General features: G+C 37.2%; 1 protein-coding gene across 1 annotated transcript in view; it reads left to right on the plus strand.

Moving 5' to 3' along the window:
• Positions 1-27,762, plus strand: part of PTPRN2 (protein tyrosine phosphatase receptor type N2) — a 627,414-nt gene that overhangs the window by 240,295 nt on the left and 359,357 nt on the right. Inside the window, exons 7-10 of the mRNA XM_056484320.1 lie at positions 3,062-3,316; positions 4,637-4,677; positions 6,197-6,570; positions 25,602-25,688. Of these exons, the coding sequence (XP_056340295.1) occupies positions 3,062-3,316; positions 4,637-4,677; positions 6,197-6,570; positions 25,602-25,688 (757 nt within the window). The remainder of the gene's footprint in view (positions 1-3,061; positions 3,317-4,636; positions 4,678-6,196; positions 6,571-25,601; positions 25,689-27,762) is intronic.

Here is a 27,762-nt window from a genome sequence, read left to right on the forward strand (position 1 = left end):
TGCTCTATATAATTTTGAGGTTTTAGTGAGCCAGAAGAACTTGCAGTGAGCCTGTCAGTATTATCTGGAATAAGGTCTGTGGCCATTCTTTTTTTGTGTTGTTCCTTGCCCTGTTCCCTTATTCCCATTTGTTTAAGACTGCATTCTTGTTGGCAATGGATGTTATAGATGAGTCTGAAAATGGACTGGAGGGATAAGACTGGGCTAAGAATACAGGTAAAGAGAAAACGTTAGTGTGGCAAAAATGGAATGGAAATGACAAGGCTACATTGCCTGCATATTGTTGAGTAGCTCAGTAGTTGGTCTAGACAGCTGGCTGTAAATCAAATGAAATAAATAAAAATCTAGTTGTATTACATTAATATAACTCTTTTAATTATATATGTCCTGAAATATAATTCTCTTTTAAGATTTGTCTTCAAATGATGTTTTATTTGTAAAGTTTTAGTTTTGATTTGGATCTGACATATATTCTGTCTTTTCATTGCTGACTTTATTAGCTCTGCTTCAATAATTCAGGCTTTTCTGTCAAGATATTGTCCAATAGTTCTACAAAAGATAAAATCAGAAATGATACCTAAGCAGACACAAGGCTCCTGTGGTAATGCAGCAGTGCTGTTTTCTTCCTACTTAGTTTTATGCATTGCTGCTATTTTTAACACCCTGTCCACCTCTCTGCTAGGTTTTTTTTGAAAAAGCATCTTGAACTCATGTTGATCAAGTGCATCGAAAAATTTTATTGCAGTTTGGATTAATTTGCACTTGTAAATTACCTTTCTAAACTAAAGCATTTGGTCACCATGCTTTTGGTCACCATGCTTTTCCTGTATTATTAAATTCAAAACAGGGGATGGATACAATAAAATGAAAGGAAACTTTGCAAAAAGCTAAGCTTCAGTATTAATTTTGCTGCCTCCACATATCTTGGCCCAGAGAGTTTGGCACGGATTGAGTTTACATCTTTGATTCACTTTTCTGAACATTTGCTTTCCTGTACAAAGCACTCTGCTATCCCAGTATGGTACCAAGGTCTTTGTCAGCTGTCAGTTTGAAGAAAAATCACAGATATAACCTGTCTTTTGTTATTGATAGTCACAATTAAGTGTAAAAAACTATGTTTTTTAAAGGAAATTTCAAAAGGTCACGTTTTTCAAGATTAGCTTGTATTTTATGTTACTGAATTCTATCAGTAGATTAGTTGAATGTAATAATATCATGGTGGATTATCGGAAAGATGTTTCCTTTTTACCTGGAAAAGAAAGTACATCAAAAAACCACCTTCCCCACACGTCTACACTTTCTCAGGCTCACAGTAAACCTATTATTTAAGCTGTTTAGGTTCTTTTGCTTTTTATGGACTAATTATTTAAGGGAAAATTGCATTATTTTGGTTGGTGAATTTTGGGCCAGGTCAGGGAAAATTAAGCTTTGCCTTGATATGGAATTGGGAAGCTGATGGTGAGATGCTGATGGTGAGATGCTGATGGTGAGCTCTTCAGTTAAAACTGAAGGGTCCAAAAAATGACAGATGTGTCCAAGGTCTTGGCCTCTTATTCCCAATGAAAAATAATCCTTGATGCTTGTCTCCCTGCAAAAATCACAGATGTTCCACTGCCTCTTACCTGAAGCAGAAGTCTGTTAAATACTTTTACTTCTTTCCTAGTCTCTATGTATTTCTTCCCTGCTGTGAGGAAAAAGAAAATTCCTTTATTTTAGCCCTTATGACATTGTTTCCCCCTCTTTTCCTACTTTTTAATTCACTTTTATGTGAGCCTGAAAGCTGACAGCATGGTCCCAAAGTCTTGCTTACAGATGACAAACCTGTCCAACCACTGAGCTTAATATGGAGAATGTTACTATTGAGAAAAAAGGTTGGATGGCACCTTCAAACTGCTTATATGTAAATTCATACATTCAACAGAGATTTGAAAGCAGCCCTTATTTTCCTCTTCCTACACAATACTATGTGAAAGCTTTCTTGCTTGCATGCATATACATAAATATGTTAAATTTCTTACCAACATGAATGAGCAGAACAGAGGCATGATTGGAAATGGTTTTGGTGTGCTACAATAAGCACACTGCATTTAATGTCTCATACTCCAGGGGACATTAGGCTGAATTTTGCAGAGTTCTACAGGCTGATAGTGGAGTAGAGATGCAACATATGCAGTCAGAAAAGTGCCTTCTCTGGGGAGATGTTATGCTCCATCTTCTGACTCACCTTTAATATCCATTGCCCTTGAATTTCCTCATCTTCAAAACTTTTATCACATCAAAGGTGTTTTGCTGTTTTGTTTTGTTGTTTTTTTCTCACTGTGACTGGTAAAACATTCATAGCTGGCAAACCAAAACAAGTTCTATATCTATAATTTATATCTATATGTATATAGATATCTCTGTATCATCTATATCTAAATCTATCTATATCATCTGTCTCTGTATATATAGGTTTGAAAAATTATATGTGTTTCAAGGGAAATTAATCCCATTTAGAAATTTCATCCTTTACATAACCAGTTATGTAATGGATATATATTTATACCCACTTCTAATTGATGAGGAGCTTTTTGATTGAAAGACAAAATATCTGACTCTCATTTTCCCCCAGAACTCTGTATAGCTACTTATCTTGTGAAAGCAAGTCACCAAAGAAAACTGATCTCTAGGAAACAGTAATGTTTGTACTGCTTTGCAGCTAAAAAAAAAAGTTAGGCTACTTTAACACTTGTCTTCAGTATTTTGAGTCAATTTAAATTAGAAAAGAATTTTCTTCTTGAAAAGAAAAAGTGATAATTTCATGTTCTCTCTCTAGGAGAACTTGCTGGGTTAAAATAGCAGACATCCCCCTGTCCTGGCACAGATTCACCTCATCACAAACTTTAACATTCTTTAAGAATGCTGTGTTTTCTCAGGAGTGCAGCATGAATGAGTGTGCCTTCCTTTAAAAAGCAGATAACTCCATGAAGGGAAAGCTATCTTTTAGGAAGAATTAAATATATAAGCATATGTGTTTAATGTACACAGCTAAATCATGTGCTTATGTTGTTTTGTGATCCAGAGACACTGATTAAAAATGTATTGAAGGACCTGGAGAAACATCAAGTGAATGTGGAGAATCTCAGCTCAACAGAACTGGATGAAATCGCTGATACTATTGCCACTGCAATTCAAAGTGCTGACATTCAGGAAGAAACAGAAAAAAATGCTGGAAAAACTAAAGAAGACAAAACAGAGGCACAAATGAAAAAAGGAGATGCTCAAGGAAGGGCAGAGCTTCAGACTGGATTAATGGAAAACAATATTAATATCCCAGGTATTTATTTTAGAAGTTAAGTACAGCAAAAGACAGCTACCCTGATTTTCCTCTATTGCTTCACCTTAGTGCTAGACTTCTAAAATCCATTTTAAAGAAGTGAGAAGGGAAAGTTTCTGTATTTCCTGAAAGGCTGTGAAATTTTAGATTGTTGTTTCCTTTTTGCAGCTTTTTACTTTTTCACTTGCCAAAAAATAAAATCTGTTTATGAAGGCTTTGTCTTCAAGCTTCACAAGCAAGATAAACATACACATTGCTTTATGCTGTGTGGTCTAATTTCGTGTTCTTGAAAATGAAATGTTTACACAAAATTATAATGGAAATTATTATATTACAAGATGTATTTCAAAATATGCAGAGAAAAATATATGTTTTACAGATAACCATTTTTTAACATGCCACAGTTACTTGCAGAAGAAAATATGTGGCAAGTACAGGTACAAACCCACTTGTTCTCTTTTCTTCTTAAGGAATAAGAAGAGTTATTATGGTTATTTGTTTCTGTCTGCACACATATTTTCCTGGTGATGCAGATTCAGGAGCTGCAATAATTGCCATTAATGAGTGGATACCACAGTGAAACATAAGTTACTGCTCATCTAGCTTCTATTTTAGGAATGTATACATTTAGAAATGTATATACTGTAGTCATGAAAAATTATTTTAACTGTCTGTTTTCATGGTGATATACTGAAATCCTTACTAGTTGGGGATATTCTGGTTATTCTGATTGCCAGATTATTTTGTAAATTAAAAGGAGCAAACTTGAGGATTTATCTTGAATCATGCTGAGAAAGGTGAATGACATTCAGTTCATAAAGCAAAAAGCCAGTGTTATTTGACTGAGGTTAAGGATGTGACTGAATATTATCACTGTAGTTAAACTGTAACATGATTTTGGTGAATAATATCTATTGAAATATATAATTTTCTTCCACCAAAGTACGTATGAGGGAAATATATATTTCCTTTTCCTTTACCATAAGTGTCCATTCAGCAAGCTAGAGCCATTTTATTTCTTTTTTTTTTTTTTCTCAGGTATTGGTAAACTGATATGATGATTTGACACTTAATTAGCAAAATTACACTATTACATTAGTTCTTGAAGTACTCTTTTATTGATCTAGCATTAATTTGCTATCAAAGTGGGGTTAGAATAACAATAACAAATTATACAGTGCTCCTTACTCTACCCTTCCAGCTTTGATGTCTAAATCACATAAAAAGGCCACTGCTAAAAAGCAGCCTATGAGAAGTCTTTGCTTTGTATATGATGTTTGCCCTTCATAACTATATATTTGTGCTTTTCATATCCTACAGACAATGGAGTGCATGAAGCCAGTGTGAGAACAGATAAAGAGGTAGAGTACCAGTATTTTAACAAAACAACTGTTCCATCTCAGAACATCAGGTTTCTGTGCAGTGAAAGACAAACTCACTGAAATATAAGAATTGTTCTAAGTTTTGTGTGACTATGATTCAATACCACACATAGACATGTTGTTGTTGTCGATGCATTGAAATATTAAATGAGCATTTATTTAAACCTTAACCAAAATGAGTTTTGATGTTCAAAAAGCAAAATCAAGTCCTTTTTTTTCTCTTTCTCTAATTTTTAAATAGACAGAATTCATAATAGGTTCACAAAGTTCAGACAAATTCAGGCTGTTCCTCAAATCAGTAATTTTTGAGCATTGAGGTGCTCTTGAAAATTCTTTCCCACCTGTTCTTTGGCTTTTTGTTCTAGGTAACATCAGAGATATTTCAAAAACTCTAAGTATTACATCTCATACCCTAGCTAGTAACATCAAAATTAGCATTTTAATCCAGATTACTTTTACAATATTCCTCTTGAGCTTTGAATCATATCTTATGAATGGCTGTCCAATATTTAGCCATTTTTGAGGTATATTAATCTTTCTTTGTCTCAGTTTCACAGAGCAGAAAAAATGTCAAAGGAATATTTTAAAAAACTGTGTGAAACTTCTCCTACTATGTACTCTAACAAAAGCTAATACTGCAAGACTCATAAACGGGCAAATCCTTTTGTGTTCACAGTAAAATCTCTCCAGCCCCTCTGGGTAAACACACATGGACAGTGTGGCAGGAGCTTTAAACACCCACATGAAAATCTTCAAGGAATGAAGTGCTGTAGTCACAACAGACTTACAGAGAATCCCATGTATACATTTCTTAGTGACAGTTTGAATAGGGAATGTTTGAATAGAATTTATTGTGATACAGAGCACAAAGTGCCCATTAGCCATCATTTCCTCCCAAAGGCTTGGCTGCAATAAAGTTATGAAAGGAAACTACCTAATTAATTTTTCCAAGCACCTCTTTTGACTTTGGCTCATTTGCTTATTGTTGATTTGTTAGACAGATTTTGGTTTTCTGTGATCATATGTTTAGCTTGTTGGATCACTCACATGCAGTTTGGCACCATTTCTAGAGATGAGGAAGAGAAACAGAATTGGTCATATAATATCTGTTCCTTTTCTGGTGTTGTAACTTGTGAAACCCAAGAGTTATGAGAGTTTCCAGGCCCAACCCAGACATATTGATGGACATTTCTATTTTTTCTCCTTTTCATTAACTTATCTGATAAAAAAGTTTCATTTTTGTCAACACGTAGACACATGAAAATTACTGGAAAAATATGGTGGCATAATTTAATATTCTTTTATTATTACTGAATAAATATCATGTTCTTAACATAGTCTATAGAAATTAAGTTTATAGAAATTAAGAAAATGACCATTCAGCAGTTATATGAGTAGACCCAACCATATTAATAAGAGTTTGAAAAATTATATCCAGGTTTGGTGAGTGTAACCTTCCTGTGTTTAGTTTTAAAAATAATATTATTTTTTAATACAGGAGAACACTGCAAAACTAATTAGATTCTTGAATGAGAATGCATTAGCTGAAAATATGCATAAAGACCTTTTTCCTGAAGAACCTACAAAGACACAAACTAAGAAATCTGAAGAAACTGACCCTTCTTCCTCAGAAGAAACAAATGCTGGTGTGGAAAATGTAAAAAGTGAGACTTTCTCAAGGGAGCTGACAACTGCAAAGAACGGGGAATCTGACTCTAAAGACCTGAGCCAGAGCAGCTACTGGATTAAGAATGCTTTAATGCAGGAAGGAAACTCCTATGAAAAGCCTCAGAAAAACACAGGACAAGGCTTACAACTTGAAGTGAAATCATCTGAGGATGAAGAATATGGCTATATTGTGACAGTGAAAGAGTAAGTACAACAGCCAATTTTAATGGCATTTTTAACTGGGGGAAAGATAAAGTCATTGCACCTAATGAAATATGAATGTACAAGAGGAAAATGCCACAGGCCTGATTTTTAATACATCTGAAACTGTTTGGAACCTGTTCAGTACTTTGATGAAAATACAAGCAAACAGTTCCGTTTTCTTACAGTTGCCTTTTCTTCCTTGCAGAAGACATTAAATTTGTAGGTCTTTGCTTAGACCTCTCTCTATCTTCTCATGTTCTCATGACCTTCCAATATGTCAGTAAGTGTGCTTTTGGTTAGGATGCAAGCTTTAAATATTTGACTTGAAAGTAGTCTAAATATCAATGCCTGAGTCATTCTTTCCAAAAAATGACACACAATAATAAAGCGCAGTATTTTCTCTGTGGTTTCATTTTGATCTGAAAATAACACATATAGGAATCCAAACATCACATATGCAGCTAGTTTAGAAAGAAAGACCTAATGATTTCAGGTCATGCCACTAATGAATTTGACATTTAATATTATACTTTCAAAAAGGCAACTTTAGCCACCTAATGATGCACAGTTCATTACAGTATTTGGGATTTTAGAACCATGTAGGCACTTTTACATCCTTTTCCCCTCTGTAGAACAATGTTGTATTTAATTAGTGATCCTGACTCCTCTTCTGTGAGAAATTGGGAATTTCTAGGATGAGCTTACAAATCACTGTTCAGCATCATAGAGGCAGAAATTTCTTTAGCATGTATTGATTCTTTTGTCTGTCTTAAACTTATTGATGGGATTGAAGGCAATAGGATTGTGGAAGATTCTTTTTTTTTACTCTACTGTGTTGCACTGAAATGCATGTGGATGCACATTAGAAACAGACCAGATACTGGTGCAATACCCTTTAACTGCACCCCTGTTCCTGCCTAGGAATGCTGTGAAGAGTAGTAGAAGACAGTTTTTCCCCAGCTCAGCACTACTTCCCTACTTCCCCTAGCTGTTGTAACTCATATCAATCTGGAAGACTCATTTATTCCAAAGAATATCCTTATGACACCATCTCCTTTGACTCTCCAGACTTATTTGGCTCATAAATGTGGTAAAGTTTAGAATTGTCAGAGTTCTGTGCAATGGGAGACATTCTGAATTTCAATGTTCACAGCTTGGAGATTCTTCTCTGTATCATACCTGGTTTTGTTCCTAGTTAGTCTTGTACTGATGGGCTTTCCCTGAATTATGTCTGTTAATATTCAATGAAACTTGCTGGGGAAGGTCATTTGTCCAAAGAGTCTTGGTTCTAGACGAGTCCATATGCACAAATATAATTTACCTTCTTTTCCATTTTTAATGGTTTTTAACTGGCTGGATGGCCAGACCAGAGTGATGGGGAATGGAGTCACACCCAGGGTTGTAACTCTGGCAGCCACAGGGCTCAGTACTGAGGGCAGTTCTGTTTAATATCTTTGCTGATGATCTGGATAAAGGGCTCAAGTGTGTCCTCAGTCAGTTTTCAGGTGGAAACTAAGTCAGGAGGAAGTGTTAATCTGGAGGACAGGAAGGCTCTGCAGAGAAAAGGCCTCAACTTGCACCAGGGGATGTTCAAATTGCATATTGGGAAAAACTTCACAGAAAGCTTTGAAACAGGCTGGCCTGGGAAGTCACCATCCCTGGAGGTATTTAAAAGCCATGTACATGTGTCATTTTGGGACACAATTTAATGGTGGACTTGGTAGTGCTGGGTTAACAGTGAGAATCAATGATCTTAGAATTGTTTCCCAACCTAAATAGTTCTGTGGTCCTATGATTCTGCTCAGTGCTATAGCTGACATTTTTGGGGACACCCATTCCCTATTAGCTTCTGAGGTTTTGCAGGTATGATCCAAGGAGGTATAGCAATGCTGCAGTGAACTCCATGAAATGCTAAGAAGGTGCCAGCATTTAATCATGCCACATACAAAAGATAAACATTTCCATCTTATACTTGAAGTAAAGATTTGTGATTCTTTAAAGGCTTGTCAAAATGGCAGTATGATTGTCAATGGCAAGAACAGTAGGTGCCTCCTGCTGTGTTTGTCAAGTGACCTTTCAGATGGTTGCAGCACTGCAATCTATACCAATCCATATTATCCATCAGTGCTAAGCTTTGGAATGAATTGACCCTTTCAGTGTAGAAAATTGTCCAGCAAATCCTCCACTGTGCTGCTTCAGTACTTTATTATTCTGAGAAACCAATCAAATTGGTGATTTACTTTGTTTACTCTCTTCTCTTTCAAAAAACTGCTATTCTATCACTGGAATATTTGTGTAAGGTTTTTTTCTTTCTCAGTGTAATTGCTTTGAAGTGTTTTATTAATTTTAACTCTAAAATACTAAAGTATCTTATTTTTAAAAAGTAATCTATGAGATGTTAATTTCATTTTTATTCTACTTTTGCCATAGTTATAAAGTACTTCTGTTAGAGTTGGGATAATCTATGTGAGCTCTCTAATCAGAGAAGTCTTGCCTTTGGAGTCTATCTATTTTCTGAAATTCTAGTTCTTCACATTTGCTAAACTACTTTTTTTTTGCTTAAAAGCATGCCAATTCTCCCATTTGTTTGGCAGTGTTTGCTCTAAAATGAGGGCCTAGATCCCACAATCAAAACATTTACACAGTGTTTAGTCTCCTGAGTGTCTCATGAGGAAACTCAAAGCCTGACTTTCCAGAACATGTAGTTCTTACCACCTCCAGTAAATCTAAATGTAAGCTGCTGCATGCTCAGCAGTTTAAATAGCCAAGCTGGCGTGCAATTTCTTAAATATGAGATTGAGTAGCTAGGCTTAAATGATGAGAAAAATCCTAGTTTGAAATTTTGTCTCTTTCTACTGCCTATCACAGTCTTTCAAGCTTCAAAATCAAGTCATGCTTGTCTGAAGCCATGCTTGAACACCTAATGCTGAGCAACCCATCCTGTTTGGTGATTTATCAGAAGGCTTGTGCTTGAAGTTTTTCATACAAATACTAGATCACAGACAGCTCATGGCAGCTCTCTTAGCTTGTGAGCCAACTTCTGGCATTGTTGTATTATGCATTTCCTGGATAGTTCATGTTTTGTCATATGTTAGCTCTCAATTCCAGACTGTCTATGGAAAATTGTATAGGTTGTAGATCTGTTCACAACACATTAACCAAATTGGATCCTGCATGCATGGCTCTGCATTTCATTGGAGGTAGCTGCTATTCAGCTCAGGTGCTGGGGAAAAAATGGGTCTTGTGTTCATAGTGTAAAATTGCTATGGAATATGATTAGTCTGACCCATTTAACGTGCTGAAGGGTTGGGTTAATTGCAAATGCTTGATATTATTTCTCCCCCTTTACAAATGTGATAAATGATACTGCTTTGCATATAATGATTACTTTCCTCAGGATAGTATTCAGGTTAGGACCCTGAAGCTGAGTTGTGCAGAAGTCTTGGTTTATTCCTCAAGTTTTCTGTTTTCCTAGGCAGGTCATTAAAGAATTGTATTTTGATGATCTTCATTATTTTTCCCCTACCAGGTGGAAACATTTTAATTGCATTTAAAAATTAAATTTAAATAAATAGGAAAAATTAATCACAATATCTACAGCAATGAAACAGGGCTGATAAGTTTTATCATTTTCAGTTACTGGAAGATCTTGATGTTTCTTAGAAGCTAAACATTTATATTCCATGAGGCCTTGCAGCTCTTTTTAGAAAATGACAGAATTTTCCTGTCTTTTAATACATATATTCAAAAAGAAATGCTGATTTGACCTTCTCTGTATATCTCACAGTCTTTTTTGAAATCATTATTCTACTTACAAGTGCACTTTATCAAGGGAAAGAGATTTGTGCATATTCTTCACTTAATTTCTACAACAAGTTTAAAAACTAAGAGGAAATATAAACACACATAAACCAGAGAACCTATTGCTATTGAAGTCTGTTAAAATCACCAAAGGACAGCATTGCTGACATTAGAAAAGAAGTTAAATACAAAATTTTTATCTCTGATTTTTTACTTCCCTTATATAACTCTTCTCTTGAATAAATAAGTTCCATACATGTGCATAATTGATTTTAAAGCCAAAGGTTTTGCTTCTGACAACATAGCTTGACCCTCTGTCTGAATAATACTCATGGAAAAATCCTTTTCTGTGAAATTATCCAGTAGGCACAACTTGGTCTTTGTGTCTCAGCACCTGAACTTGTAGAGACACATAATTCTAGAATTTTATGTTGCCAACTCTTCATGCATAATTATTCATGGTCCCTTGAGTTTTCTAGACATGAAATATTTTTTCCATCTATAATTCTCCAGTTTTCTTGTGATTCTTAGAAAATGACAGAGATCATATCTCCCATATTACTGCTTCACTGCCTCAATTTTGATATTATGTATTCCCATAGGAAAATGATACTTCATGCTTCCTATTCATCCACAAGAAAATAACAGAAAAGTAGTTAATGTGGCTTTGTCACAGAGAGCAATAAATACAGACTTTTTTATGTGAGTGTTCAGCTTTGTATATTTTTATTATCTGTTATATGTACAGAGATATTATGATAATCCATTCTACTTCAGCTGCCCTTAGTTTTGTGCTTTCAAAATCTGTTGAAATATATTGTGACAGAATGTGTTTCTCACCTGCTGATGTAGATCACTTTACAAGAGGAGAGTCCTTCCCAGTGTCCATCTTCCCCTCCTTGAGGGGCTTTGCTTTCCCAGATGTTTTCCTCTCATTTCTTTTGGGACTAGCTCTGCATTTTTACCTCTAGAAGAACATAGAGAGAAAATTGTCTAGTAGATATAGCTGGTAACCAGCCAGTCCTCTGCACTAACAGCAGTAATGGCAAGGATTCACTCTGGTCCTGATGCAATGGGCAATTTTGGGAGTGTGCCATGAGTTCAGTGCCACCACAAGGATCCCTCAGACTCACCTAGCTGAACTCACTGCATTACTCACTTAGCTGAAGAGGAATGACTGCAGGCCCAGTTTCTCACACCAGACATTTCCAGACACTCTCATTCCTCTTTCCATGCCTCTGTGCTGCTTTAGCATCCTGTGTTTGGGGTCTTACATGCCAGGTCTTTGGAAGAGCAGGTTCAGGTACTCCACAACCTCCCAGTGAGCAGGCTCAGGTCACTCTGCTGAGTCCAGGCTATAGAACTGCACATTAAAAATGACCAAACCAAGGATGGGGCTGGGGGCTGTGCTTTGTTTTTGTAAACAGTGGGAGTCGTTAAAACCCTGAGATGCTGAAATATCTCACAATGACATATGGTCAGTTCTTCTAGGATATCACAGTGCTTTTTGGATGATTACCATTCAGGTCATTATGAAACAGTAATGAATTTTAAACTTTTGAATGAGTGAGAACATGAAAGCCAAAGATCAGCATTCCTGGGAATGCAGCATACTGAATCACAGTGCAGTCTGTTATCTGACAGTACTTTTTCATCAGTGCCATTCTACCCAGTCCTGGGAAGCTCAGATGTAAAAATGTCATAATTTAATTTTCATGCTTTGTTTTTGGTTGTTTGTTTGGGTTTTTTTTTCACTTTCTTAGCTCACATTATGTGTACAAAATATAAATGCTCGACCATGATAAGTTAGAATGAAGTAATTTCATAAGTAGAAAATGAGTGAATAAATTTGAACAGAAGCTCTTTGGACAACCTGTGCCAGCATCTCAGTAAAGAATCTCCTCCTAACATCTAACTTAAACCTATCCTCTTTTAGTTTGAAGCCATTCCCCCTGCTCCTGTCACTACATTTGCTGATGAAGAGCCCACTCTGATTTCCCTGCAGTCCTCCTTCAGACTCTGGATGGATGCTTTGAGGTCCACACACCACCTTCCCTTCTCCAGGCTGAACAGCCCCAAACTCCTCAGTCTTCATAGGGGAGGTGCTCTAGTCCCTTTATGAACTAGTATTTATGTTTCTTCAACTCCTTTTTTTGAACACTGTATTGTTGAATATTCTTTGTCATTTTGCATTATAAAATGGTCTGGGTTTTATGCTGCCTTGAAGGAAGATGGAAGTTATGAAGGAAGGGAAAGAACAAAAAGTCAAAAGTACATTAAAATGTGTATCATCATTTATCCTCAATCTCATTTACTAATTATTTGTATGAAGAAGTAATCTGATATGAAAGAACAGGTTTGAATTTTCAAGGCTTTTTTGCATCAGAGATTCAGGGTGCACGACAAATGAACCCTGTAGCTGTTTCTAGCATTCAGCTCAAAATGCATTAGGGAGTACTTTGGTGGGGTCCATTTCAGCCTCAAAAGGGAGGGCAGCACAATCATGGCACAGATTATTGCCATTATTTCTGTGCTTCTGCAGGCAACAAAGCATCTGTATGAATTTGTTACTATTAACACAGCTGGAGGTACTGAATGTTTGAAGTAATGCAAGCACAGGCTGGCACAGTGTCACACTTTGATTATAACTCCAGAGAGTTGGTCCTTCTCAACTTCTCTCTCACTCTCCTGTTTCCAGGATGCTGTTATCTCCTCTGACCTTCATAGCCCAACCACTGCCATTGATTTTTAGCAAGTGTTATTTGTGTTACAAATTGGTCTGGACTTGAATCTGTCTGTATTAAGAGGTTTAGATTCACACTTACTGATGGTGGGAAAAGAGGCAAAAATTACGGAAAGTGGGAATTTGCTGAGCCGTCAAAACAGAAGTAAGCTTAAAAAGGTTTTATGGCTAATACAGCCTTTGAGGAAACAAGCATCAAAAAATGGAAGTGCAGCCCAATGCAATAAAATTGCAGTGTCCTTAAAATGATTACAATAACAGTGCTCTGAATTCAGGCAGCTCTCAAACAATCCAGTGAATAGCTCTGTGCTTCAAAGTTATTTGGTTGCTCTCATGAATTCTGGATAAATGTAAAGCATTTACAAAATTAATCATTATTTAACTTAATGTAAGACACAGATTGTGTTCAAACAAACAACAACAACAACAAAAAAAATCCATTAAATACATTGCTTCCCATAGTCTTTACTGGAGATGTGTACTTCAAGATGTATGAAGTTGCACTGAACCATGGACAAAAAACTCAAGACTCAGACAGACAAGACAGGCTGTTCTAACACCATGGACTTAAAGCATCAGTGCCCAGGACTTTCATTATAGATTATCAGGTGAGTTACTCTCACAGGCACTTCCAGAAAAGAGAAATAAATACTATTTCAGTGTCTAAATGGTTTTTTTAGACTTGGCAGACTCAGAAAGAATTTAATGAAAGCACTATAAATTCGGTATTAAAAATGTTCCCGTTAGTCCTTGCCATGGCACTTACTTCCTCTGTGACCTTCAGTGAACCCCTCTAATATCTCAATTGTCTTGCTCTGTCATTTCCAACAAGCTGTGTGCTGCCTGAGGTGGCAGGAGCATTTGCTCCATCCTTGGGGTAGGAATAGATGACACCCTTCTCCATCTATTCCCTCCTCAGGCAAATCTTTCCTTTGGATTGTGAGGTGTGTGGCTCAGATGTTGGCAGTAGCCAGGCTTGATAAATGACCTTTCACATCACAGAGCAGTGGTGTTGGTGTACTAAAAAGTGCCACAAAGCCAATTCCCAGGAGACACCAGTTAGTTGGAAGAGAGGAGTGAAAATCTCCAGTAGAACTTTTGTAGAGCTATGTCTTTTGTAGAGCTATGTCTATTGCAGTATCATCAATAGCTCTCCCATGCCTCAGTTACTACTGAAATTTGCACACAAGGAATTTCTCATCAATCTATTTCATACATCAGTAGCCAAGTTTCCCATTATGTTACTTGTTAAAATATTTACTAATCTTAGCAAAAAAGAAAAAAGAAAAAAGAAAAAAGAAAAAAGAAAAAAGAAAAAAGAAAAAAAAAAAGAAAAAAGAAAAAAAAAGAAAAAAGAAAAAAAAAGAAAAAAGAAAAAAAAATAGGGAAACCTGAAAGAAACTGTCCTCACAATGAAAGTTTCCTTAGTGTTGTTTACAGCCTCTCTGAGATGGAGAAGGGCTGTGATGACAGACTGAGACCACATTGATGGTAAATTACTATTTTAAGCTACACAATTCAAGTCCTGGCTATTTTTATCTGAGGCCCACTGAGCCTGGGCCTCCAGCAGGTAGTGCCAGGGACCCTCTCTTCTCCTTTGTGGCAGCACCACACATGGAAGACCCTGAGGTCTGCAGCACCTTCTGCAGAGCTGCATCAGACTCTCCCAGGAGAAAAGCTGCTGCCACAGCAAAACCACAAGTTGTTCCTACCCTTCAAATCAACAGGAGATAAATGGGATGCTCTTCATGGTGACTTTAGGTAGAGTGAGTCACAGAGCAAGGGGCAGGGTGTCACTGAGGATTAAGGGCTGGTTATGAGATAGAAGATAAAGATTTGTCATGAGCTGCTGCTCCTCAGCGTGTACAGAGATTAGCGATACCCCATCGGCAAATTGGCTCTGTTGGGAAGAACTATGGAGGATTTAGGAAAAATTCCAGATGGATTTAAATACATTGAGGGATTAAGGAATACAATTGTAGATGAAATTCAGCTGGAATAAGTGTAACAGAATAATAGACATTAACAAAAATAGTACTTTGGGGGGAAAAAAAAAGAAAAAGCAAAGGTATTCTTTAAACTCCTCATAGTCTGTGCTCTGAGGCTGTGCAAAATTTGAAGATTTGCTGTATCTATATACTTGACTCCTTCTCTTCATATGGTGGCACATATTTTCAGACTTGAAAATTTAAAAGAAAGCATGCAAATCTTGAAAACCCATTTCCCTACATTTCCAAAATACAAACTAGTCTAATATTGTATCACTGAGGTAAAGAATTCAGGAGGAGATTTTTTTTAAAGAGAGATTTTTAGTAATTGTTAAGCAGGTACATAATCACATTAACTAATTGTCTGTAGAATTATAACCATAATCTTATTTACTTTCAGAAGGAATACTCTTGCTGCAGGGTATAAGGCAAGAGGAATTCCCTTCTGATGTCTGTTCTTGCCTAGGCTACAATGCACATGTGGCACATGGAAAGTGCTTGGCTGATGTTACTTTTAAACACAAGGTTCATGTGCTTCATGAGGATCATGTAAGGAAAACGTGGCACCATTCCTGACTTCTGGAGTCAGAGTATGAATCAGTTAGACTGATTTTTTTCATGTATAATATTCTCATTTATTTGGTCTGGTGTTCCTAGTACTCCTGGGATAGAATATCTGTGTTTTCCTACATTTTGTCTTGGTTTTGGGCAAGTGCCTGAATAATGGTAATTTCATAGAAGCCCTTTCACTGTTTAAGTTTTCCTTCAGGGAACTGAGGAAATGCTATTTTTTGAATACTGCTACTGAGTAACTCTTTAAATGTCTTTTCATCTTTCTTTCTTCATTATTAGCTGTGTAAACACAACAGTGCCCAAGCCAAAAAACAAAAAACCAAACCAAACCAAAACCAAAAAACAAAACACAAACCAAAAAACCAACAAATACCAACAAAAAACCCCAAACAAACAAAAAAAAACCTAATATTTTTTGTTAAAGCACTGTTTCTCTCAGAATAGATGGATCCTTAGGTGGTTCTTACAGAGGCAGATCTCAGCTGATCACTTTTCTTGCCCTCCCTCAGAATTTTTCCAGAATTATCTTGGACTTTATTTCATAGCACTTTCTTTTGGGCTATCCTGCATTTAGTGGTATTTTAGAAAATCAGGCAGTAGCATGTCTGAGTGGACTAAAATAACCTCCAGTCTTGTGCTGGTGGCTGCTGCTGAGAACTGGCTCAGAGTCTGTGGTTAGCATGCACTGCTGGGAACGTGCTTCCTTCAGCATGGCTCTTCTCACTCCTTGTTCCCAGCACCAGGAACTGGAAATTGTTTTCTTGCTCTTTATCCTTTTCTCTTGGCTGCTTTTAGCAGGCAAAGCAGTCATGGCTGGTGTGCACCAGCCCCTTGCCCATGGACAGGCAAAGTCCAAGTCCTGATATTCTGGCTCCACCACTTCTCCCTGCCAAGCAGTGCACTGAGAGGGGAGAGAGGATGGGAAAGAACCAAAGAAAAAGAAACCAAACCTGATGCTGGCCTGTGAAGGTGGGTGGTTAAAAATGCTGAAGTCGCCTGTTCCAACAGTCCCCCTTACTGGATTTAAAATTTTGTATTCATTAGAGCAAGTGATAAGCAAATAGACAGTTCCTAGCAACCTATAAGTCATTTTACAGAAGCTCTGAAATACCTTCACACTCCTCAGAGCCTTGTCACTCAGCCTCAGCCCCCTGACAAACATTCCTGCTCTTTTCCAGGCACGGAGGGAGGTGGCAGCTTGGCTGGAGCTGGCCAGGCTGCTCCTCCCAGCTTCCCACCAGCAGGGATTTTGCCTGCACCAGTCAATGTCCATACTGCTGCCAAATGGTGTTAGCAGCCTCAACATTATTCATCCTAAAGACAGACTCCTTATTTGACTCTCTAATGCATTCCATATGGTATTCCAGACTCATATTTCTGAACTTTGATTTTTCTTTTTTAGGTTTAGCTTTTTATCTTCAGTACTAACGAGACTATGCTGCATATTAAGAAAGTGATACTGTTATAGACTGTTGCTCAGTCAGTGACAGGAAGCTGATTTGATGTCAATCAAAACTAAGATGTTACTGAGAAATGGCCAGGTGGAATGTCCTTACATAATTATTTTAAACTATGGAATTATTATTTCTTAAAATTCAGTATTTTAAAAGAGTAGAGCAAAAAAAAGACTCTCAGTTCTCAGATCAGTACTAAAAAAATCTTCAGTGTAAAAGAAATTCCTATTTGTGTCCACTAACAGAATGACTATTAAAAAATCTTAAATATAAACCCTCGGAATACATATAGTGGTAGGCAGGACCAACAAAATTATGTTTTTCAGATCAAAATTCAGATTAGATCCTACAGTAAAGTACTACCCCAAGAAGCCAGGGATCTTTGGTGAAACCATCCAGACAGCTCTTCTGGTAGACTTTTTTTTTTTTTTTTCTAACATGTGCACCTGTGGGATAAAGCACCAAATGAGAAAGACTCTTCCAATTCTAAACCAACACTTTGGCCTGCAGGGCATAATTTGTGTGTAGCTCCCATTGTTTAATAAAAATTGATTACTGAAATTAAATTCTTCAACAGATTTCATCCATTCAGCTTCTGTTTTCAAGAGCTTTGGATATGTGTCTTGTTACCCATGTGTTTAATATCTTTTCCCTTTAAGGCACATTTCTAGGTGTAAAGCTGAAATGTGGTTATTTCAGAATTTAGAGCCAGCCTGCCTCATTTAGGTACCAAACTGCTGGATGCTGCACATGTTCCCCAAGGATGTCATCCACTTCATTTCACATCATTGAGCTTCTTGAGAGACAGGTGAAGACATACCCACACAGGGAGGTTAGACACCTCCTTTCCTCCACTGATTAGAAGGGATCTTTAAAGACTTTAGAAGACAGCCGAGGCTGCAAAATATCTCCCTGTTTCACTGAGACATGCCAAACAAGTAGGATGTTCAGGGATCCAGCATGTCTAGTGCTGCTCTGCTGACAGGCACTGTGCCTAGGATCTTCTGTCTGTCTTCTGCTTATTACTGTGGGCCTTGGAAAGTGAAGCAGGACATGGAAGAGACCTCACTGAAGTTGGTCTGAGCAGTTTTAACTCCCACCTGCTGGAAGAGTGCTCTCTGTACCACAAGTGGGAGATAACACTGTTCATCATCCTCTTTATGGCCCAGTGGTTCATCTTCAGGTCTAAAAGCAACAGGGAAAGAGAAATAATGCACAGAAAAGAACCTAACTTTTAATTTGCAGCGCTCAGGAGCAGTGAAGGTTACTGGACCAAACTTAGTTTTTTGAGCATGTGTGCATTGAAAGTGGTTTTAAAGTCAACATAAGTCGGAATAAAAGATCTCCTCCCCAAAAGTCCTAGATGCTGTTTTCAAGCTCTGCTTCATTTTCTGATTTAGATGTGTATTAAATACTATTCAAGCTGAGCTCAAGTGTAACCAAACTTTTGAACATTCTCCAGGGGAGATAAACAGAGTGGCCATGGCACTGTGCTCGAGTTTGGGCAGCAAAAGAGGCTGGGTGTGAGTGGCATTTACCTGCCCAGAAAATACACTTAGGGATACTGCTGGGAGCATGCTGTAGTTAAGCATCCAGGCAACTTTCAGTCTGCAGAGAAATGCCTTGCAATTTTATTGTAGTACTCATCACTCTTTAAAATGGGCAAACTGGCCATCACTGCCTGTGTTCTGATCTAAGCAAATTTTAGGTGGATTGAACTCTACCTTACTTGAGATTTTACTGGGGATTAAACTGACATTTAGGTTTAAAGAGTGCAATTCCCAATGTCAGACCCATTTCTGTACTGTATATTATTCTTCATTTTTGCAGAAAATGATTCAATTGGATTAATCTGACAGGGCTGACTGGATGTCCATTATAGTGCTGCATTACAATTGCTAAACAGAGTATTGGAAGGGCACTAGGTACAGTCTGGTAAAGACAATACATAATTTGAATGATGGCACTAAGAGAGCATTTCAGAGTTCAGTAAGTGGGTTTCCAAAGGCACCTGGCAATTGGGAGGAGGAAAAGCAAGTGAGAGCAACTTTCTGTGAGACTGACATTACCTCAGCATAACACTGAGCTGCATGTTGCTCTCCTTGGGCTGAGAGCAGGCTTGGCAAAGCCAGCAATCAAGCCATCTGTATAACTGCATCAGATTTCTTGCTACCAAAATGGTTCAATTTATGCAATTGTTTTGACAGGCATGTTGGGAAATACAGAACATATAGTTTTCATCATTGTTTACTTCTGTTTTTCCTCTTGTTCCCTTTGACATTGCCCACTGGCTCATATTAGACTTTGAGCTCCATTTAGCTCAGCATGCAGAGCTGGCCATGCTGCCAGTACTGCTCCCCACAGAACTCCTCCTGTGCCTTCATTTACATGTTTCCTTTTTGTTCTTTAACCAGAAGGGGAAACTTTCAGCCTTGAATGCATAAATCATTAGGTCCAGGTCAAAAATAGGCCATTATTCAAAATGTTTGTTCTCACTCATCAGATTTGTAGTTAATCTTGGGAATTTCTTGAAAACGTGGAATCCATTTGTAACATTGTTCAGAGGATTGGAGTGTGAAGCTGAACTGGTCTTGAGATCAGCATCCAATATTTGGCACTACACTTCTGTTAAAGTGATCTAACTGGTCATTCATGAAGCTGGTCCATAAGACTCTGGTCTCCTACTCTATTTGCCCACAGCAGGCTTTTAGCAAGACTTCCAACTCACCAGTGGAGCAGAAGTTAATTTCACTGGGATCAGGGTGCTCCAGATATGCTCTAAAATCAGAAAGATGTGCTCCAAAACCATCAGAGCCCCTGTGTTAAGAAAGTTTGGAACAAATTTTTGATAGGGGAATGAGCAAAGTTTTCAAGTTAATTTTCAGGTTGCACAGTATTTGCTACATCTCCTCCGTATTTGGTAGGGAGCAGTATATAAAGCCAATAGTGTTGGTGTTTCTATTCTTAGATTCAGAATACATGCAAGTGGAATAATAACATTATTATCTTTTATATAACAATGCTGGCACCTGACAAGGAAAGCTGGTATAATTGCCTTCATTTTATGGGCAGTGGAATTGCAGGTCAGAAAGATGTCTTGTCTGGGTAACTTGATAGACCTCTCCCAGATGAAGATATATTCTGTTCCTCATTAATTATTTGTTTAGCTGCAAGTATTCTCTCATTTATCTATAAAACCACTGAAAACAGTGGGATTGTATAGACAGATTTAAAAAAAATGGTTATCATTACTATACATTTTGTAGGAGGAACTAAGGAGAAACTCACTTATTGGGATTGTTCTAAGTTGTGCCAACTTCCTGGGAACAGATTTTAAAAATTACTTCTCATCACTGCATTTTTCTTGTAAATTGAAAAGTTAAATCTTAATAATCAATAGCAGAAGAAGATTATCATTCAGTGTTCTATTATTTAAATTACCTCTGTAAGTGGATTGTTCCTTAAAATATTTCTGTTTTCAGCTTCCTCACTGGGAGGGACCTAGACACTGGAAGATACAAAATCTTATTTTCACCAGACAATCTAATTTTCTTGTATTCAATGTCCAGTACACTTTGTGGAAACACTTTGATAGTTACATAAAGTTGGGCTTCCAAATTCACTCCTGAGCATGAAAATGGATTGCACTAATTTTCAGCCCAGCCACTCACATTAAAGTTAACAGATATTTATTCCTGTGCTTTCATATCAGATTCATCTCTAACAAATGGCTTTATAGCATAGATCCTGCCTTTTTTTATTTGTTTGTTTTGTTTGTTGTGGGTTTTTGTTTGTTTGGGTTGTTTGGTTTGGGTTTTTTTTTTTTTTTTTGCATACGTTAGACAAAACTCCTGATGAACTTATAGGGAGCTGATTGACTCAGGATTATTTTAGGTCAACCAGGTAGATCTTAATTGGATTATTTATTTTTGACATGATTAAACTGGATACAGAAGTTTTCATGGCTATGTCATGATGTTAAATCATGACATCAGAGCCTTGAACTGAACTGGGGAGTCATTTCATCTGAAGGGATGATGAAGGAGTACCATACAATATTGGCTATTTTTAGCAGAGATATAATCCATATTCTCTAAGAGGTATAGTATTACAAGAGCCATGGCCTAAAAAGCAAGATCAAACAAAAGCAATAGTGAAATATTTTACAGTTGATGCTCTGAAAGACTTTAAAACTATATCTGTCAATCTATCTATCTTTATAAACCCCAAAGGAAATATTTCTATTTCATTCCCCACTTATTTATTCATAGTCATTAGTGTGTCAAAGTATATTCTACCAATAATATGAGATAGAGATTGGCTTCTGAGTAAAACAGAGTTCTGCTGCTGGTTCAGTAGGGTCTGAATCTGTCAACTAAGAAATAAAAATTAGGGTAGAGGTGGTATTAGAAGATAAAGCAATGAAAGGAAGTACATTATACATGAAATTTATATACTTTCTGACTCTCTTTTCATCTTCTAAGAGAACTGGAGATGGAAACCTAAAAGGACCTCAAAAGAATTATTTTAAACAGTGAGATGTATCACATTTTCTTTTAGCTTCTATTATTACAGTTACCTTGAAAGAAGGTGGAAAAAAAAAATTCTACAGCAAATGGAATGAGAGCAAAGGTAGGAAACCCGAAGTAAGCACTGTGTCAGCTGGCAACATCTGTATCATCTGCAAAAAGGTGCTCTGCCATCCAGCAGTTGACTCTTCCTGAGTCCAAAATCTATGCCAAAGGTGATCAGAAACCTCAAGGCAATCAAAAAAAGTAGTGGTAAAACCGAATCATAGATTATCCTGAGTGGGAAGGGACCCATGAGGATCACTGAAGTCCAATTCCTGCCCCTGCACAGGACACCCCAAAAATCCCACTAAGTGCTCAAGACTAATGTCCAAACATTTCTTGAACTCTGCCAAGAGTGCTGTGACCTGGGGAGCCTGTTCCAGTGACCATCAAGCAGGGTGTTAGAGGCACTGCAGAAACCATTAGTTTTCTTGGACATAGAAAGGGATAGCCAGACTCAAGAGAGCTTGGAAAACATAAATAGCATCCATGAGAAGTCCTTTTTCTGCTTTTTTTTTTTTTTTTCCAGCTCATGCTTTGTATCTTGGAGGCCTGTGTAAATTGTGATTTCTCTTTTAAGGATTCACTGTTACTGTTACTGAAATGCCTTATCATAGACTCCCAGAAGAAAATTCATGTGAGTTGGACCTGTGATGGCCCTAGAATGTGAGGGCCACAGCCCATGGACTCACTCTCTGCTGTACTGCTTGGAGTGCCAGCAAGGCCCAGCACCAAAAGAGTTCCCAGTTCCCCCACTGGGAACTGCAGAGACCATCTTGACAGTTCAGATGAAGCTGTGTGAACTCTACCTATAATTTTTCTCCAAGTCTTTGGCCTTGAACAAATAGTTCAGTTGTCAGGGTTGTCTAAAAAGTCTTATTTCTATTGTTACAACTTCAGTGTAGGGTATCTCACTGTTCTTTATCTCAACACTTATTTTTTATCTTTCTTTCTTGTCTAGCACTTCCCATTGAATCAATTTCATACTTGTTGAACCCTCACAATCAATAGACAAAACATATTTCTAAGAAAACCCCACTCCCTAATACAGAAACTGAATTGAGCAGGCTGAAAACTAAGCACAGTATGTGAAAGATCACAAATATCATCAGTTCTACAAGTATTGAGTGCTTGCACTGAGGATGAGTGGGAGGGCCATGGGCAGGAGGTGATGTTTGAAAGATTGTCCTTGTGAAAGCCTGAAATCAGATGGGTGATGTGGGTGAATGGTGCTGTTCAAGGCAGATCTGTTTGGTTAGCACTGTGCTGGTGGACATGATGTGATTCTCTCCATGTAAACAAAGTTAAAGGCAGTCACCATACAAACCATGCAACAAAGAGCAAAATGAAACACTGAGCAAAAGCAAAGCATTAATTGAGTGTGGAAAATCATGGCCTGGCATTTTTCGAGAAAGGTTTTGAATATTCTACTCTCCTACAACATAGTTGTCATACAGCTATAATAAACAGTACTAGATTGTATCAGTGTTGGAACTTGGAAAAATTGCTTTGGAAAATATCATGATTGTAATAATTCTTAATGGGAATCCTCAAATATGACTGTGGGATCAGTAATAGTATTGGTACCATAGAATACTCATCCTGCAGCTTTCCTGTGCTATTATGAATGATAATTTCTTAGCCTACCAAACTGCCTCTGAGTTTGTGAACCTTTGTGTTTGAGTTTGATGTTGCATAAGAGTTACTAAGACTGCTCTTGGATGCTCAGGCTTGCAAAACAATGTCCTTCCTGCACCATTTTCTCACCCATTTCCCCTCCAGCATTATTGCTGGCTTGTAGCATTCAAATGCTCTGATTACACCCCCCATTTACTGCTGCTGCATTGCCTTGTTGTAGCATATCCTGTTTTTTTCAGGGGAGTAGGGAGGGGTAAGCTGGGAGTAGGAGGTTGAGCTTTGCAAGTGAGGCTCCCTTGGTTAAAAAGCAGCACCAATGTACACAGCAGCCTTTGCCTGAATCAGACTTGCTATTACAGTAAAAGCCCACTTGCTGACACCAATCATGTCTGTAAAATTTAAGCCAACCTCTCCAGGAGAAAAGATTTAATTAACACATAAACCCCAGAGTAACTATGACAATCTGCTTTCATAGTGATGGGAATAATCACGTTTCTATCCACTGTCAGTCCTTGAAATATAACAGTTTTATGCATAATCTGTAGTACTATTTTTTTCCTTACACAATCAATCAGATTCTTTTGTTACTTTCACACAAGAACATTTCTGTCTTAGACATCTAGAAAAACTCTATATTTATCTGGTGCCTTGAGGGGCTACCTCTGGTTGTGTGACAGGAGGTCTCTTGAGCATTTTGGGCTAGAAACATGTAGGGAGGCTGAGCAATTCCATCCTAACTAAGATCCACATGAGATATTCTATTATTTAAGCAGAGATGCCCTTAGGGCAGTGCATGCAGAAACCAGTACCAGAAAAAAAAAACCAAAAAAACAAAAAAAAACCCCAACCAACCAAAAAACCAAAAAAAACCCAAACCAACAAAACAAAACAAAAAACCCAAACAAAAAACCCCAAAACCCAAAAAAACTAAAAAACAAAAAACAAAAAACAAATCAAAACAAAAAAAAAAACCAAAACCCAAACCTTTCAGCGTTCATTGCAGACAATAAATAAAATAGTGGCAATGAATTACCATAGTGTAAAATTAAATTTAAAAACTTCAACTCTGAGGTAGAAATAGTGACCTTTGAAAAAAGCTTTGAAAAAAATCTTTTTCCCTTAGTTCAGTTGAAAAGATTGTGTCTAATACTACATGGTTTTTTTTGACACCTTCATCTCCTACTTATTAGAAATCCTTGAAGGAAAAAATACAGAACCTTTTTTTCCTGTGGGTTAAGCTCAGCAAAGTTGTTTTACCATGCTTTACCGTGGCATAAGTTAGATAAGCTTGTAAGATATAATTTTATGGTCTTTGGGGCTTTAACAATGTTGAGGATAAATCTGTGATCACAATTTAAACAGAGAATGTTGGCTCTGTTATTTTCACTGGACACATATAATTTCTGCATCTTTTTATTTTCTTAATACTTTTGTGTTTGGTTCCACAGTACTGAGCAACAACTAAGCAAGGTATGATCTGTATATTAGGATTGGAATGTTCTTAATACATCTTTAGAGTTGCAGCAGCTCTAATAACCTGAAATTTTTGCAAATATAAATTTTGCATCTAGATAAGTGCTTTTTAAAATGATAGCAGTCATCTTGTGTTAGGCTTGATTGCAACCTGTTTTCTAAATTAAAAAATGTAAATGTGGCATTGACAAAGGTTAAAAAAGATTTAAAGAGGGCTCTGTCAGCAGTGCATGCACACACCAAGCTAAATCCTATGTATCTAATCAGTGTCCTCTGGACTGTGTGTCTTGCTCCATTGTTTACTTTCAAATCCATAATAATTTTGTATCCTTTCACTGGGCAAAGATTCATTTTAAAATCTAATGAATTTAAAAATATGCTTTTCACTTGTCCATTTGATACTGAGCCTGCAATTTGACTTTCATTGTTTGTTTCCCTCCTTGTCTCGTCAATCCTTTTCTTTCTTTCTGTCCTTTTACTTTATTACATTTTTTATTGAGGACTGAGATGAACTGGTTGCTGCATCATGGGCCCATTACACTTCCTAACAATTCCATTTGCACCTTATTGTTTGTCTTATTGCTGGAAAATTCAGGTGATTCATCATGCCTGAAGAAGCACCTGATCCCAATTCCCTTGATATCACGATCACTATGTGACAGGAATACAGTTAGTGGTGGCTTTCAGACTCAAAGAGGCCAAGGTGATAACTCTTTTGGGACCTTTAGCCTCTCAAGTATTGATGAGTTCCATTTTTTTAATGCTCTGTTTTCTTGCTCCCTTTCAACAGCCCCCTGAGTGTGGAAAAGGGCTTGGAGTTAATAAAGGAAGTGGCAGATCTCCTGAAGCTGCAGATGAGTGTCTTCGATGATGTCAAGTATGTACATGGATTTTCTCCTTTTTTTATTTTATTGGATGTCTCATTATTTTTGAATAGTTTGTCCTACAAGGAAATATCTGGTCTTTACTGTCAAAATTAAGGAGAGTGGGTAAGAGGGAAAAATGAATATAGATGGTCTTTGTAACAATCCCTATATACAGATTATTTTAAGAAAATTATAAAGAATTAAATTTTTTCCTGCTTTTATAGAGAAAAAGAATCTGTTCCAAATGCTGTATAAATATTGCTAACTTTATTTAACAGTTTCTCAGTAAGGAAAGTCTTCTGAAGGGTCATTATACCCAGAATTGCCAGGGGGAAAAGAGATATCTGAGATGGATAAAAACTTGGGTGCCTGGCTTTGAGTCTGGCACGTGGCACACGAGGTCATGCTTTTTGGTCAGCTGCTTATTTAACAAGTCACAGGGAGTTCAGCTATGCTGAGCACTGGTTTTCCTCCTATGATTCATCCTGATGAATGCTCTGCATGTTAATCTCATGAACTAGGAGGTTATGATCTGCCATGTCTAGTAAAGAGTTTTAGATTGAGGATTTTCTGAAGACATTTTGGAAGAAACATGTACTTCACAAAACTTCATCCTCTCTGTATAAAATCCAAGTAGTCTGATGTAAATGTGATTGAAAAGAAGGGTCAGCTGTGGGAGTGTTTTGAGAAGAGAAGGCACATCTTGGGCACCCAGGAAGTAACTGATGTCTGGGTAGCATCCAGCTCCTGCCTGAGCCTCAGGAGGTTTGGGACTATTTGCCTTGGCCCATGAGCTGGGTTGCTGAAGTGCAGCATCTTTCTCAGCTCAGCTGTGCTGCCATCAGCTTCTGTTTGATCTTCATTTACAGAACAGAATTCACTGTTTCATACCCTGTTTTAAATCAGGGTCTGATGATGTTCCATCTTTAGTGAAAGTGTTTATTCTTGATTGTAAAAAAAAAAAAAAAAAGTTGTACCCCTTCTATTACTGTATTTATATGGAAAGATGGACTCCTGATGAGAAAGTCTTTTCAGAAACCTGGAAAATGCCAGGCATATTGGCTTTAGTTATTGAGAAGGAAAATATTCCCATATTTTGTTTGTTTTGATTAATGTCTTTTGGTTGCACTTCATGAAAGACTTTTTTTTTTATGAATGCCAAGTTTTTAAATTGAAAAAAAAAGTGATAATCTATTATCTTTAATTTAAAGAGAATTTGTACCCTTGACTTTGAACACTGGCAGATAAAATCTACTGCACATTTAAAGGAGAAATCCCATGGAACAATTTCTCAGCTGGAATCAGTGGATTCAGCTTCATTAACATTTACAGTACAAGAGCACTTTCCCCCCCCCTCCCCTTTCTAATTGTTAGTATAAAGCCTTTTGGTTATTTTTTATCATTTGATAAATCACAACACATTGCAGTTGATAGGCTGTAGATTTGTTCTCTAATGAAAAACATCTTTCCAGTGGTATAGCCAGCTGTGATGGACCTTTCTTTTAATGTGCAGAATTAGCTGCTCATTTTGCATCTATTAATATGCAGTCATGTGACTGTACTTAAAATATTTGTATGGTCAGTACCTTAAAAGTGTGATATGAATTACAGGAAGTCCAAACAGGACTGGGCATTCTTTCTATCCATACAATGTTTTTATGAGTCTTTGCCTTTTTAAAAATCTATAAATCTATGAAGAGTTATCCTAAATCTCAAATCAGTGAAGAATTCATCCATAGTAAATTTTCTTTATTAAGAGAATGAGATGCTTTGACTCAGGTTAACCCATAAAGTACTAAAAGAAGGTAAAGCTATCAAGTAGATAAAGCAGTAGTAGAAGCTTTAGAAAAAGTCCTTGTCAAAAAAATAGTAAACTCTGGATTTGTTGTTTTCTTGCCATTGCACCACTATCAGTGGAAAAATGTACTAATTTGAATACTTTAGCTTCTCAGTGGCCTCATGGGGAGGGGTTTCAGGGAAAACCTGACATATCAGGAAATATTTCCCAGGAAATATGCTCCTTACTTGGGCTAGGCATCGTGGGTGATTTATTTTATTTCACTGGCAGCTAAAAGTATCCTTTTC

Source organism: Oenanthe melanoleuca, chromosome 2 (assembly GCF_029582105.1).
Source record: "Oenanthe melanoleuca isolate GR-GAL-2019-014 chromosome 2, OMel1.0, whole genome shotgun sequence".
NCBI classification, from domain to species: domain Eukaryota; kingdom Metazoa; phylum Chordata; class Aves; order Passeriformes; family Muscicapidae; genus Oenanthe; species Oenanthe melanoleuca.